Raw genomic sequence first — 14,144 nt, forward strand, 5'->3', positions numbered from 1 at the left:
TGTCTGTTGCTTCCCTCTGCCTACCACCATGCCCCAATACCATGGTCCCGGAGGAAGTCTGGGACAATAGACAGGATGTAAAATGCCACCACGAGAGCCCCAAATTTCCAAACAGGTTTTATTGCTCAGAGGGTATGGGGTTCAGTCCTTCTTGGCTGCTGCCTTTCTCATGGCTGCAAGGACGTTGCTTAGCTCCTCTCTCTTCCTCTTGGCACGGATGTGTGTCCCCACCTGTCACGCAAGGAGGTCCATCAGCCTGGGCTCCCATTTCACCCGTGCCCCTAGCACCCTCTTCTCACCCCTGGGGCACAGATGTATGTTCCCACCCACCAACTGCCCACCTACCCTTTTCTTGATGAACTTCAGGGCCCTCTTGTCCTTAGAGACCTTGAGCAGCTCCATGGCGCGCCGCTCATAGGGGGCAAAGCCACACACCTCTCGGATCATGTCCCGCACGAACTTGGTGTGCTTGGTGAGGCGCTGGGGGGTGAAGAGAGGCCATCAGGATGAAGAACCCCAAGGCCAGACCCCTTAGGGTCACGCCTGGGCCTCCAGCTGGAGCGTTTTGAGTGTGGTACAATGGAAGCAGGACTCCTCCCCATGCCCCCAGGGTCATCAGGGCACTTAATGCCTGGCCCTTTGCACTGGCTGTTCCCTGGGCCTGCAGTTCTTCCCCATCGGACACAGGCTTCCACCCTGGTGTTGGGGCTACTTCATGAAGGTGCCATAACCAACCATAAATTCTTCACTGGGCAAGTCGTCGTGGGTAGTCAGGATCCAGGCCTGTAATTCCTTTGGTGAAAGGTTTCTGAGCCAACCCTGATCACTGATCTTGTACATCTAGTTTAATAAATCTTTGAAATGCTTAGAAGGTGTGACCACCCTCGAAAGCACAAGTAATCTTACCTAGTCTTGTTTTCTCCCTTAAATTCCCTCCTTAATTTGAAACGCTTAAAAGAAGTGGCAACGTATTCACCTCCAGGAAAATTTTTAGATCTTGCTTCCGGGCAATTGTCAGGTTGGCTCAAATAAACGTGAAAATTCTCTGCAGGTTTGGACATTTTACATAGCAGGAACTCATAAATCCTGACCGCCTAAAAATCAGCTTTCCTCTGCGTTCCAACCTCGACCCAACTCCTGTTCCACTGGGCAAACTCCTACGCACGTAACCCAAACTCGCTCCACCTGCGCCAGCTTCCATCCCGCGGGCGGTACTGTCCAGGTGCACGATCCAGGTGGGCGTTCGCCGCTGAGACGAATTACGACATTTCACTCACTGCTCTGGCCAGCCTAACACCTCCTTTCTTTCGCTCTGCCCACCACAGGGTTCCTCACTGTCCTCGGTAGCCTGGAGCCTTGGCCGTGCCCTCCGCCTGGAAGACCCTTTCCCCTTCTTCCCAGAAGCCGCAACGCTCGTGCCCCCGAACTCACCCCACGGCGGCGGCTGTGCCTCGGCTTGCTCACGTTCTTTGTCACTTTGTGGCCCTTGTTGAGGCCCACGGCCATGGGGTAGCGGAGAGCCATGGCTGCGGACAGGGGTGGGGAGAGGATGTAGAGGTAAGCCCCGGCTAGGCCATCGCCGCCCGGCACCCCCGCAGTGGCTCGCTACACCCAGCCATCTCCCCGAGCAGCACCAAGGTTCCCAGGGTCCGGATGGCGGCGGATCCAGGCTGCTCCGGTACCAACTAACCTGCTGTTCCTCAATGGGGCCGCGGCGGAAAGGCAGACACCGCACGGAACTCTGGGAATACCAATTCCTCGCGGGATGTACGGGCCAGAGAGGCATTAGCGCTCACGAGCACCCTCTGTCGGTTGGAGGATTCTCTGCGGTCTCCCTGAGCAAGCGCGTTTACCTCCAAGGACCCTAGGGAGGAGACGGGAGTTGTGGGCGTGCCTGTGGCTGAGGTGCCTCCCTATTCCGTTGTGTGAAAGTTCGAGTCTCACCTCTGCTGGGTAAAATCCCACCTCAGCCGCTAGCTGACGCCAGGGACTTCACCTCCCAATATCTGAATTTCTCCATTTCTAAAGTGAGGACAATAACAGGACATATTCCAAACCGTTTGAACAAGATGTAAAGGTGCCTGACACAAAATAAAACTTTCATAAGTACTTTTTTACTTTTAAATTTTTATTTTTTAAATTTTTTTGTGTGTGCACCACTCCCATAAGTACTCCAATACCGGGTCAATGCGCAGAGTGGACGGAGCAAGCTCCTATTCCATCTCCCAGCTCCAAAAATCCATTTAATATGTCCTCAGATGGAGGACATACCATATATTAAACTGGTAAGAACAGACACTACACTTGATTTAATACAAAAGGCCAAAAGTGATAAACTTAATTTTTTAAAATAAAGGTATTTTATATGAGGCCAGGTTCTGAGTTAGGGCTGAGGAAAGTGATGCAGTATATTGCCTGCTGGTGGCATCTGATATAATTTGATTTAATTTTAGATGGTACAGAGATGAGAGGCATGATGGAAACAAAAAAAGTTTTTTTTCTGTTTTTTATCTTTCAATCCTAACATTAAGTGTGTAGTGCCTGATGCATGTTATCATTATTGGTGCACAAGCCATGTAATTTGTGCAGCAAATAAAGCCTTTGGTCCCACTCAGTACCCTTTTGTCTCTGAATTCCTAGGTGAGTCCACCTCTCCCGGCCTGTTTCTGCAACTGTGAAATGGGGTTGAGAGTTCTAGTACGCACATCCCCTCTTCCCAGCCTGCTGCCAGCACATTGGAAGGACCAAGAAATTTAAACAATGGATGTGCAAAAGAAAAAAGATTTTTATTATGAAAAGGGAGGCTGGGTCCAGCGCAGAACAAGTTCTTTTCCTCCTCCTCCTCCTCGGACCCCACCACTGAGTAGCTAGCTAGCTTTGTGGCTCTCCCTTGCCTGGGCACACAAGGGTTGGGTGATGCTCCCAGGTTGAGTGAATGGAAAGGACAAATCAGGTGGTTCCAGGTGGGAGACAGAGAAGGTTCTGAGGGTGGCTCAGCAGTTGGTGTGCCCTGTTTGAAGTGGCCAGGGCCTGGGGCTGACTTGCCACATCACCTCTCTGAGCCTTAGCTTCCCCACCTGTGAAATGGAAGCAGTGATCACATCAACAAGACAACAAAGACTGAGGTAGCACCTTCCCAGTCCCTCATAAGGTACTGGTACACAGTAGCCGCTCTCACACTGACAGATTTCATTGTTTCCAGGTGCTAGCAGTTTTTCTCGCTTTTCCCTTTTTGTCTGGATGACAGTATCTTTAGCCGTGGCCACCCTCCCAGAGGTGTGTCTGTTTGTGTCCCGCCTTCAGGATCACTGGATGAAGGGTCCCCCTCTGAGAACACCAAGCAGCTCCACTTCTATCTCAGGCAGCAGAAGTGACAGTGACATTGAGCTCCTGGCGGATGAACCAGGCTTTTGGGTGAGGCAGCCAGGTACGAAGCAGGCAGAGCACATGGAAGCGCCACGGGTAGAAGACGCAGGAGGTGCGAGTGGCACTGCCGCGAATCACAGCCAGGGCTGCCTTGGGTCCCAGGGCTGACTTGGCCCTTGTGACACCCCTGTGAACAGGAGGACGGGGTGAGGACTGCAGTTGGGTAGCTCCCCACAACCCCTAGTTCGAGTCCTCGGCCTTACCTGACTCCCTCGGCTGCTGAGGCACGATCCTGGAGGCCCAGGACACACATGGTGATGGCCACGTTCACATCCTGCACATCCAGCTCCCGCCGCAGGGAGCCGAAGAAACTGTCCAGTGCGAACTTGGCCGCTGAATAGGGGCTAGAGAAGGACGTGGGCACGCGGCCTGGGGGTGCAGGAGGGCAGTGGCTGAACTGCCTCACCCTGCTTCCCTATCTTGAGGAAACCCTCCTGCTCCATCCAGGCTCCCCTGCATTAGGCCTGTGGCCTCCCCGCTCCCCGCCCCAGGTGCACGCACCGAGCAGCGAGGACACCACCACCAGGGAGCCCTTGCTGTCCGTCAGACTGGGCAGCGCCAACGAAGTCAGTTGCACGTAACTCAAGAAGTTCACCTGGAGGCCGTGACTGCGAGTGACGCAGAAGACAACCCAAGCCAAGAAGGTGGGGGCAAGGGGTGGAACCTACAAACCTGGGGGCGGGTCTGGCTAGGGATAGGCAAGCCAGAGGACTGGGGCAGTGTGTTGGATGGAGGAGCTGGAGCTCAAGCCCAGGGGCGGAACTAAGGCGTAGAGACGGTGGAGCCTAGAACCAGGAGGGGCGGAGTCTGGGGCTAGGGATGGAGGAGGAATGGGGAGAGAGTGGATGCTGGCGAGAGAGGGCTGGAGTACAGGCTGGTGTGAGGTGCCAAAGTCGAGAGAGGGTGAAACCTAGCAACTTTAGAAGTGGGACCTGGGGATAGGAGGGGCAGAGGACCTGCATGAGCCAGCTTGTCCCCTGGGCACTGAGCGCCCGTGTGCCTGCTGGGGCAGCACCGAGGTGGTTCAGCACGAGGTAGTCCAGCCCGCCTGTCCAGGAGAGGTTCATCAGCTAGGAGGCAGTCCTTGAGGCTCCGCCCCCTAAACCCTTTCCTAGCCCCATTCCTTAAACTGGCAAACTCTCCCCAGAGCATTGACCCAACCAGCTCCACCCTAGGTAGCACCCCCTACCCCCCAGGTTAAAAAGACCCCTCCTTGCTCCCTGGATCCAGCTAGGCTTGTCCCTAATCCAAAGTGCTCCCTTGGATGCAACGAGGGTTTACCCCTAGTTTTGCCTCAGCACCTTATAAATCTCCTCCCACAGACACCCGTTACTACCACACTCCCACACCTACTCTGGTCCTGCCCCTAAGGCCTAGGCCAAGGTCCCAGACTCCAGGCCCCGCCCCTCACCCAGCTTGTCCAGCGCAAACTGCACCACGCGCTCCGGCACCTCAGGGGAGGCCATGTCCGCAGCAATGAAGAAGACCTTGGGAGCGCCCAGCTTCCGGCAGTTCCCTACCACCTGGGGGGCCAGAGCTGCCCGTGGGCCCCTCCACCCCAGGTGGCTTCCCCCCTACTCTGAGCCTCTTGTTCCATTCCCAAAGATTTACCTCTAAGGTTGCAAACTGGCAGCCCGTGGACCAGAATATATTTGCTCAATTATCAACATTTAAAACTTAGGATTTCAAATAAACCTCAAGGTTTCTGGCCCCTCTTGAAATTCTGGAAGGTCTGTCTCTAAGAGTTGTACATTTCCTTGGAACATTCTCTTGCTAAGAAGTGTCTGTCCACCCACCATCCTTTTGAGTTTGAGAACCGTATTGTGACACGCTTTGAACACTACCAACAGTGGCATTTATTGAAAAACACTCCCTGCTTTACACTCTGTCTCACTGCATTTACCCAATACCATAACCCACAAGGAGATGCTTTTGTTGTCTCCATTTTGCAAATGAGGAAATTAGGGCTCAGGGAGGTTAAGCAACTTGCCCAAATTCACACAGGAAGCCTGGATCTTTGCAAGGATGCAAACTCAGGCCCCATTTTCCACCCAACTCCTGCCCCCAATTTAAACTTGAAATACGTGTCTCACCTTCTGCAGAAGAGCCTCGGTGTGGGCAGTGAGCACCAGGTGGGAGCCCAGACGGGCATAGTGATATGCCAGCTCCTCCCCAACGCCTGCACTGGCCCCTGTCAGCAGCACCCGGGCTCCCTGGAGGCTAGCTGGCAGTGAGCAGGGGTGGTCAGCCTAGGGGATGCACAGGACAGCTGGCCTGGTTCCTCCCTGTCCCACTCCAGGCACTCACCTGGGTCGAAGTTGTCAGCCCAGTAGTAGGTGAAGAACAGGGCTCCCAGCCCAGTGAGGAGGAACACCTTCATGGCCCTTCTTGGGTCTGCAGTGAGAGAGGGGGTGGCCGGCACAGGCCTGGCCCACAGCCACACCTGTTTCCCCAATTGCACCTTTGTTCAAAGCAGATCCTCCTGGTCCCTGGACCTGCCCCTCCCCTCCATCTCCACAGCCACCACCTGGTCCAGGGCACCTGAACCACTGTACCAATCTTTGGAGCTTTCTCCCTCCAGGAAACACCAGAATCACATCTTACCTCCCCCTGCTGAAAATCCTCCTCGATTTATTTAGGACAAAAGCCACACTCCTTGGTGGCCAAAATGGTCCTCTTGCTCACTCTGCTATTTGCCACACCAGCCTCTATGCTGTTCCTCAGAACCAGCCAGTCACCATCTACCTCCAGGCCTTTGCACTGGCTGTTCCCTCTGCCCAAAATGCTCTCTGCAAATAAAATCCAATGGTTTGCTTTCACTTCTTTCCAGTCTCAGCACAAAAATTCCTTCCTTCTGGAGCACTTCCCTCCCTTCCTAGTCCCTCCCTCTCCCTTACCTCTAGAACTCTTATCTCTTTCTCAGCACTTAACATCACCTGAAATCACCTAGATGACTAGTTTCATGTGCACTGTCCCTCACTTCCCCTAGATTGGAAGGAAGGAAACAAAAACTTCCTTTTTTTTGTTTTTTAAGTATTTTATTTATTTATTTTTAGAGAGAGGGGAAAACAGGGAGGAAGAGGGGGAGTAAAACATCAATGTGGGGTTGCCTCTCACACAACCCCCACCGGGGACCTGGCCTGCAACCCAGGCATATGCCCTGACTGGGAATCGAACTGGCAACAACTTGGTTCAAAGGCCTGTGCTCAGTCCATTGGCCCAGGGCCCAGTTATTTTCCCCATTAGGTTTGCAGCTCCCCAAACTGTGCCAGGTGCTCGGTAGATACCAGATCAACACAGGAATGTGGCAGGCAAGAGCTGGGGGAGCCCAGAAAGACCACTCTGTCTGGAGATACCCAGGAGTAATCGGAAAGTCCCATGTCCTGAGGGTTAAGATATGATTTCAGCTGTGGGAGGGATTCATTTGTTCCAGGGAGAAGGCAAAAGAGAGATGCAGGCTGAGTGCTTAACATCTGGAGAGTCACGCGTCTCCCTTGAAAAGGGTAGAGGCCTATCACATCTTTCTGTTCTCTGGACTCAGTGGGACAAAGAGGAGAAGGGGACTTCTAGGACCCAGGAGGGTGAGAGGTGGTACGAATGGGGAGTCCCCATATCACCAATCTCTAGATCCAGCCCTGTGTCCTTAGCTCCCACAATAAAGTTCCAGTTGCCTTCTCCCTTCCTCCCAATCTGGCCTAACCTACGCAGCCAAAGGGATCTTTGTCGAAAGAAATCTGGCATGCCCCTTCCTGCTCTAAACCCTCCCACAGGCTCGCCATTGCCCCAGATGGAGACCAAGCTCCTCACAGCCCACAAAGCCCACAGGGTCCGGCCTCTGCCCACCTGCCCATTCCCATCTTCTCCAACTCCTGTCTATGCACCAGTTACCAGAAAAGTTAAGTTCTCGCCCTTTCCCCAGTCACACCAGCCATTCTCTTAGCAGGGAACGCGCTCCCACCTCTTTCATTTCCAGAGCCCGTGAAGCCCCCCAGCTCAACCCTCTTTCCACCTCTGGCCTTGAACACAGCAGCCCCACAAAGGAAGGCGGAGTTGGATGAATGGATAGGTGGTCACCCACCTACCTACTCACTAGGTAGGAGGAAGAATGGGTGGATGGAGCAGCCGGGCTGAGATGGGGAAGAAACAGGGAAAAGCAGATAATCGCAGAATCCACTGACCTCGCCTGGCCTCAGTTTTCCAGCTGGAAAAAGTGGGAGTGTGACCCGCCCCAAGCTCCCCAACAGCTCACTCACCCACTCGGGCCTCGGTTTCTCCCGCCGTCCGCCGGGGTTGGGGTCCCTACCTGGGAGCGACGGGCACACCAGTCTGACCTACCTTCACCGCGGAAGGGGGCAGGGACCCCGACCACGCCCCCTTCTTTAGGGCCCGAGTCACGTGACTAAGAGCCTGTCTCCCAGCAGAGAAAGCTCTGGACGCAGCGACTAGGCGCGCGGGCGTTGCGGGGCAACGGCTCCCCGCCTGGCTGTTCTGCTAGCCGCGGAAGCCCTCGCTCCGCTCCTAGAAGGAAAAACCACCCACCCTTCGAACCCCGATCACGTGCCTTAGACCCACCTTCCTCCAAGTCCGCCCTCGTGTTGCCGTGACAACTGGCTTCTAGGCACACTCTTCTTAGGCCCGAGCAGTGAGTCCCCCGCGCGGGCGCGGGTGGATTCCCGGGGCTTCGACTTCTTTTTGGGTCACCTCCAGGACTCACTGTAGACACCCGACTCATTTTCATTCACACCACCAAGGCTGGACTACATTTCCCTAGAGCCTTGGCGGCTAGGCGAGCTGTCCCCGCCTCACTGGGCAGTGCTGACTACATTTCTTTTTTTTTTAAGATTTTATTTATTTACTTTTAGAGAGGGAAGTGAGGGAGAAAGAGATAGAGAGAGAAACATCAATGTGCAGTTGCTGGGGGTCATGGCCTGCAACCCAGGCATGTACCCTGACTGGGAATCGAACCGCGATACTTTGGTTCTCAGCCCGAGCTCAATCCACTGAGCTATGCCAGCCAGGGTCGGACTACATTTCTCAGACACCTTTGCGACGGCATCCCACCGTTCTTTCGTGGTAGGACAGCAGTCTCTGGCGGTTTTTAAGCGGAGACAAGACTTCAACTCCCGGAGGCCTTTGCGGCTGAGGAGAAGTACACTTCCCAGGGGCCTCTGCGGCGCCGCGACCGGAAGCGGCAGCCGAGCCGAGTGTCCTTGCGCGCTGAGTAGAGAGACTATGGTTTCCCGAGTGTGGTCGCTGATGAGGTATGTGTGGCCGGTGTGCGTGCCCTGAATCCCCAGAAAGTCCCCCTCCTGCGGATACCGTGTTTTAGTTTGCTCACGACCTGCTCTTCGTTTCCCGTAGTGTCAGTTGTCCTATGGCCCACAAGGGGAAACTGAGTTTCAAGCGGAGAGGTGATCCCCGAGGTCGCGCCAGCTTTTTGCCTTCCGATTGTCGGAATACGAGATCTCTGCCAGCCTCAGTTGCATTCTCTGAAAAGTGGGAGTGCCGCAGGCCATTTATTGGGGTTGGTGAATGCGCGCCCAGAGCTGCGTAGGACATTTAGGAAGCGACCAGACGCACTCAGAAAACCTTCGCGGTTTGCTCGCGGAGGGTCCCTCTCCGGCTCTACGCTGTTCCCTGCTTTCTGAGGAATCACACTAGTGACCCACTGTCATTCTGCGGCCTCAGTTCCCCAGTTGAATGGGGAGGAGTACTGCTTTGCGCACTGTAAATGGAGTGCTGTGCCTAGTAGGGTTCAGACATGCCTCCAGGCTGGCAAGGTGCTTTTCCATTCCCCTGTTAGCCGCTTGTCTTCAGCTGTGTCACTCTTTGAATTGTGGGGCTCCCTGGGGAGGGGGGGGGGTCTAACTCCTACCATGAGCCTAGGGCCCTGAGGGTGACCAACAGTGTCTCCAGGGCTGCTGTCATTCCCTTTCCTGCATACAGGTTTCTCATCAAGGGGAGTGTGGCTGGGGGAGTGATCTACCTGGTGTATGACCAGGAGCTGCTGGGGCCCGGCAGCAAGAGCCAGGTGGCCCTTCGGAAGGCGGAGGAGGTGGTCCCCCCTGCTGTGTACCAGTTCAGCCAGTACGTGTGTCAGCAGACGGGCCTGAAGATACCCCAGGTACCCACCCCATGCTGGAGTGAGGCTGCGGCTTGGTGGGAGCCAACTTTGGGGTGGCTTTCAGTTCCCGGTCCCTCCAGCCCTGCTTGGTGTCCTCCACACGGGGACATGTGCTGCTCTTCCTGCTTCTGGAGGGGGTTGGGGCTGCCAGGGCATTCCCCTTTCACCAGCATCCCCTTCTTCCCTGTCTCTTCCTAGCTCCCAGCCCCTCCAAAGTTTAACTTTCACATCCGTGAGTCCTGGAATTCAGGTAGGCCTGGTCCGGTCCCTTGGCTTGGGGGGTGGCTCCAGGTCCCCCAGTCTAGCATTCCCAATCCTGCTTCCTGGCTGCGCCTGCCCTTCGCCCCTCTTGCCGCTGTGTGTGCCTGTGCTGCGTCTAAAAGAGAAGGGGTGGAGGTTCCAGGGAAGTGGGAGCAAGATGGAAGTTCTTATTCTGAGAGTTTGGGTCACATCTGAACACAACTGAGTCAGGTGGCCTCAGACAAGGTGAGGCCCTGCCCCTCCTCTGCCTCAGTTTCCCTGTGTGAAGTTGACAGAGCTGGAAGTGGCACCTGTAAAAGCATGGCCAATTTAGGTGTCCCTGGGACTTGGACTAAACCCCTTATCTCTAGGCAGGAGCCTCACCAGATACTGGGCCCTCCCTCCCTCCCCACAGGCATTATTACCGTGATGTCGGCCTTGTCAGTGGCCCCTACCAAGGCCTGTGAATACACCAAGGATGGCTGGGAATACCTGAAGGAGCGAATCAAGTAGCCTGTCAGAGGAGGCTGCCTTCCCTGTCAGGAACAGGGGCAGGGGTGCCCTGGACCTCAGGCCTCCAGAGTGGGACCCTCTCCAAGGCAGCTCCTGGCCTAACTGGCCCAATAAAGGACTTCGGAAGTGTTCCCCGACCCATGTGCTGGCCCCAGGGACATGGGGTGGCCCGACTGGCTCTCAGACCATGGGGGCCTGGGTTTCTGGCTCCTGGGGGTTCCTTAGGGCCTGATAGTGGCTCACACTTTTTCTGTCTGGCTCCTAACCGCTGGGGCCCTCACTCCATATGGGAAGTGAGAGCAGACAGTTGGCACTGCTCCGGGCCCTGGAAAAGGGTGGGGAAAGTGCTGAAGGCCAGCCTGGGTGGGGGGTTGTGGGCCTTGGAGGGCTGAGCCCAGGGTAGGACAGTCGGGAGCCAGGGCTCAGTAAGATGGGAAAAATATCTTCTGTGCTATCTACACATCCAACCTTACCTGGTCTCCATTCTCATTCCACCTGCCCCCAAAATCTGGTATTCCTGGGCAACACAGGACTGGAGGTCGTTGCCATGTGGGGATCTCTCCAGCCCACAAGGGCCATGTGCTTCTGACTTCATCTTCCAGAGGTTCTCTGTTCCCTTCAGAAGCCCTCCCTGACACCCCTATCCCATACTGGATCAGCTGCCTAGTGACCTGAATGTGTGTGTGCTGCCCATGGGGATGGAGCCCTGGGAGAGTGGGCTGACTCTAGGTGCTCCAGGCCTTCCCATTGTTGAGGGAATCCCACTATTGTGGTGCTAGAAGGAAACCTGCACCCCGGTCAGCCAGGGTGGGAGGTGGGTGTAGGTTGGAGCCAGAGCCTGGCCCAGGAGGCTGCCCTGGGAGCAAGGAGCAGACCCCAGTGTGGTGCTCCCGGCCAGCATGGAATCCTCTGTTCCCAAGTTCTGGGCTGTGTGTCCCTCAGTTTAGGGGATAGAGCTCACTCAGGCCCATGGTAACAGGTGTTCACATGTACAGTGAGTGGAGACCAAAGACCAGGGCATTTCTCAGAGAAGCTGGCAAGTGTGGAATAGGAAAGGGTATAGCTGAGTGACAAATAGGAAAGGGTGACAAATAGGAAAGGGTGTAGCTGAGGATAGGTGGCCTGGCCTAGGGTGTTTGGGGAGGGAGAGCCCATGTGACCTGTGCCACCATGGTCTCCTGGATGAGCAAGGCCAGGGAGTGTCCCTGATCCTTGGTGCTGTCCAAGAAGGAGCTGGAGCTAGTGTTGCTGCCTGCTGTCTCTTAGGCCAGGAGTGTGGCCCGGGTTCAGGCCCCGCTCAGCCTCGTTCTCCACCCACTGAGCCCCTTCCATCAGCCCCATGTGCCCCTTTTACAGGTGAAGACACTTGCATGGCCAGGTTTACAGCCCAACCAGGAGCCCAGATAGTTAATCTTAAACCATGCCTGGGACACAGGATTTTCATTTGCCTCGCCCCCGTGGGCCTGATCTGAGGCCTTTACATGTCGGAGGGATTTGTACTCTGGCTGGGCCATGTGCTCCACCAGGCTACCTGAGTGCTTGCGACCCTCCTGTTATCGTCACCATTTTATGGAGCGGGGAGACACCTGCCAAGACCACCCCACTAGGCTCTTGAACAGTGTTAAAGGCCCATTGTCGGTCTCGCAGACCTGCAGGAAAGGAAACCAGCCTTTGTAGGTCTGCGAGGGGTTGGCTGTCCAGGGACATTTTCAGCCCTTTGACCCCCTCATCTCCAGGAGACTGCGTCCTGCAGCTCCCTGAACTTGGCCTCCTGTGTGTGGGGGTGGGGTGGGTGTGGGGAGATCCCCTAAAACTGAACCCAAACCCTGGTCTCTGGTCCCTGGGATTGAGTCAGTGCCCACAGGCTGGGCCCAGGGTCAGCCTCTATTCCTGACTCCCCATGACTGTTCTCCAAACTGTCTGTATGGACCCAGCCACCAGCCTGGAAATCAGAATGACATTCTTGACCCCTCCATTGCCTCACCTGGTCAGGCCCCCACTGGTATCGCCAGTGCCAAGAGTACCTCCCTGGTCTCCCCACCTCCAGGCTGGCTCCCACCAATCTGTTTTCCAAATTCCAAGCCTGATCATGTTACTACCCTGCTCAGAAACCTGTGGCTCCCCACTGCTTTCCCTCTGAGCCCAGATTTCTCAGAGGGGCCCTCCTTTTATTCCCCTAGGTCCCTCAGAGACGTTCTGGTGTTCCCGAAACAGCTTGTTTTGACCACCAGCCTTTGCTTAGGCCCCCTACTCAGACCCCTCAGACCCCTACTCTTCCTCCTGGCTGACTTCTGCTTACAGCATAGATGCTGCTTCCCCTGACCCTTTCCTACTACCCCTGGGAGCAGTTACATGTCCACTCTGGGCCTCCTTGGCACCCACTGCCTCAGGGCAGGGCTTCCTCAGCATTGCTGGCATTCGAGACCATGCACATCTTTGGCGGAGGGCCACCCTGGCCCCTGTAGACGTTGAACAGCATCCCTGCCTCCATCTCAAAGGCCAGTAGTTCCTCCCTAATTCCCCAGACATGACAACCCCGTGTCTCCCAAAGTGCTGCCAGATGTCTTCTGGGGACAGAATCGCCCTAGTTGAGAACTGTCTTGGGTGTTGGTAGGAATACCCTGTGGCTGTGGCACAGATGACTACAGGTTTAGTGTCCTCTTTAAACAAATTGCTTCTCACAGTTCTGGAGGTCAGGAGCCCAACACAGGTCTCACTGGGCTGAAGTTCAGGTGGCAGCAAGCCTGGCTCCTGCCAGAGGCTCCAGGGGAGAATGTTACCTGGACTTTTCCAGCTTCTAGAGGCTGCTGCATTCCTTGGCTCGTGGGCCCTTCCTCCATCATCATAGCCAGTCCCATCTGCCACTAGAGTTCATGTTGCTTGCCCCTGCTCTGGTGGGACTGAGCTAGATTGACAAGGAGGGATGGGGAGTGCTGCTGAACCAGAGTTGACTGAGAGAGCCCCAAGGATTGCCCGACACTGGTCATTTGTGTTGTCCACCTCACAGTTACATGGGCTGCAGCTGCCTGGGCTCTTTCCACAGGTGGCTCAGGGCCAAGCCAGCTTTCATTTAAGAGTACAAGGTGATACTTCTGAACAGACAAGCTGTTTCTCCTTTGTGGTCCTGTTAACAGCTATGGTCAGCAGGGATCCTGGTGGACTAGAACTTGGGAGCAGCTTTCAGAGAATTAGGATATTTGTATAGCTGAGGCAGTGTGGGGCAGGAAGGAGACGGGTGGGGGGGACACAGCCTACAGTGGCACCTCTTGAAGCAACCCAGTAGCCCCATTTTACAGGTGAGCAAATGGAGGCTGGTAGAACTGCAGGAACTTGCCCCCCAGACTCTTGATCCACTTTCACAGATCAGGGGGTTGGTCTCCGGTAGAAGGAACACAGCTGGTCCCAGTTGGTTGAGGGGATGGGACATGTCCCTGTGAGGCTGAGGCTGGGAGAGAACCGCCAAGATGCAAACCCCTAGATGCCAAGCACTTGGTCACTGAACACACCTGCCATACATTGTCGTGGAGACTGCTTTCACACTCGGGACTCTGCCCACCAGCAGTTCATCACTTCCGGTTGCTCAACAGCTTGGCTTCCCTCAGCTCCCCACTTTGCTGTTAACTTGTCCTCACCCCACTCACGTGAGGTCCCTTGAGGAGGTAGATCCATAGGGACAAAACTAGATGGTGGGCCCTGGCTGATGTAGCCCAGGGTCGCCAGTTTGATTCCCAGTCAGGGCACATGCCTGGGTTGCGGGCCAGGTCCCTAGTACAGGGTGCATAAGAGGCAAGCACAGTCTCTCTCCTCTAAAAATAAAATCTTTAAAAAAAAAAAAAAAAAA

The 14,144-nt window shown here is 55.3% G+C and overlaps 3 protein-coding genes and 1 non-coding gene across 11 annotated transcripts; 1 reads left to right on the forward strand and 3 right to left on the reverse strand.

The window, feature by feature from the left end:
- Positions 1-104: 104 nt before the first annotated feature.
- On the reverse strand, positions 105-1,832 carry RPL36 (ribosomal protein L36). The gene is made up of 4 exons (XM_045831150.1): positions 1,691-1,832; positions 1,432-1,526; positions 346-480; positions 105-231 (listed from the first exon to the last, which is right to left on the reverse strand). Exons 2-4 carry the CDS (start codon positions 1,522-1,524, stop codon positions 142-144), a joined length of 318 nt encoding a protein of 105 aa, XP_045687106.1. The 5' UTR covers positions 1,525-1,526; positions 1,691-1,832; the 3' UTR covers positions 105-141.
- A 314-nt stretch (positions 1,833-2,146) lies between these two features.
- Positions 2,147-2,333, reverse strand: LOC123814219. The gene has a single exon (XR_006784849.1). It is a non-coding gene; the product is annotated as a U2 spliceosomal RNA (small nuclear RNA).
- Positions 2,334-2,767: 434 nt separating this feature from the next.
- Positions 2,768-8,325, reverse strand: HSD11B1L (hydroxysteroid 11-beta dehydrogenase 1 like). Of its 8 annotated transcripts, none has more exons than XM_045830776.1 (9): positions 7,999-8,325; positions 6,031-6,215; positions 5,734-5,852; positions 5,520-5,650; positions 4,838-4,949; positions 4,383-4,474; positions 3,928-4,021; positions 3,630-3,795; positions 2,768-3,553 (listed from the first exon to the last, which is right to left on the reverse strand). In XM_045830776.1, exons 3-9 carry the CDS (start codon positions 5,804-5,806, stop codon positions 3,358-3,360), a joined length of 864 nt encoding a protein of 287 aa, XP_045686732.1. In that variant the 5' UTR covers positions 5,807-5,852; positions 6,031-6,215; positions 7,999-8,325; the 3' UTR covers positions 2,768-3,357. The 8 variants fall into 8 exon arrangements, with proteins under 8 accessions (XP_045686732.1, XP_045686734.1, XP_045686729.1 ...); XM_045830778.1 differs by lacking the exon at positions 7,999-8,325 and adding an exon at positions 7,680-7,899 and having other exon boundaries at positions 5,734-5,820; XM_045830773.1 differs by lacking the exon at positions 7,999-8,325 and adding an exon at positions 7,680-7,899.
- Positions 8,326-8,428: 103 nt separating this feature from the next.
- Positions 8,429-10,434, forward strand: MICOS13 (mitochondrial contact site and cristae organizing system subunit 13). Its single transcript, XM_045830781.1, has 4 exons — positions 8,429-8,687; positions 9,373-9,550; positions 9,749-9,800; positions 10,206-10,434. Exons 1-4 carry the CDS (start codon positions 8,434-8,436, stop codon positions 10,301-10,303), a joined length of 582 nt encoding a protein of 193 aa, XP_045686737.1. The 5' UTR covers positions 8,429-8,433; the 3' UTR covers positions 10,304-10,434.
- Positions 10,435-14,144: the final 3,710 nt, after the last annotated feature.

This window comes from Phyllostomus hastatus, unplaced genomic scaffold, assembly GCF_019186645.2.
Source record: "Phyllostomus hastatus isolate PE091 unplaced genomic scaffold, TTU_PhHast_1.1 phas_contig_159, whole genome shotgun sequence".
Classification (NCBI taxonomy): domain Eukaryota; kingdom Metazoa; phylum Chordata; class Mammalia; order Chiroptera; family Phyllostomidae; genus Phyllostomus; species Phyllostomus hastatus.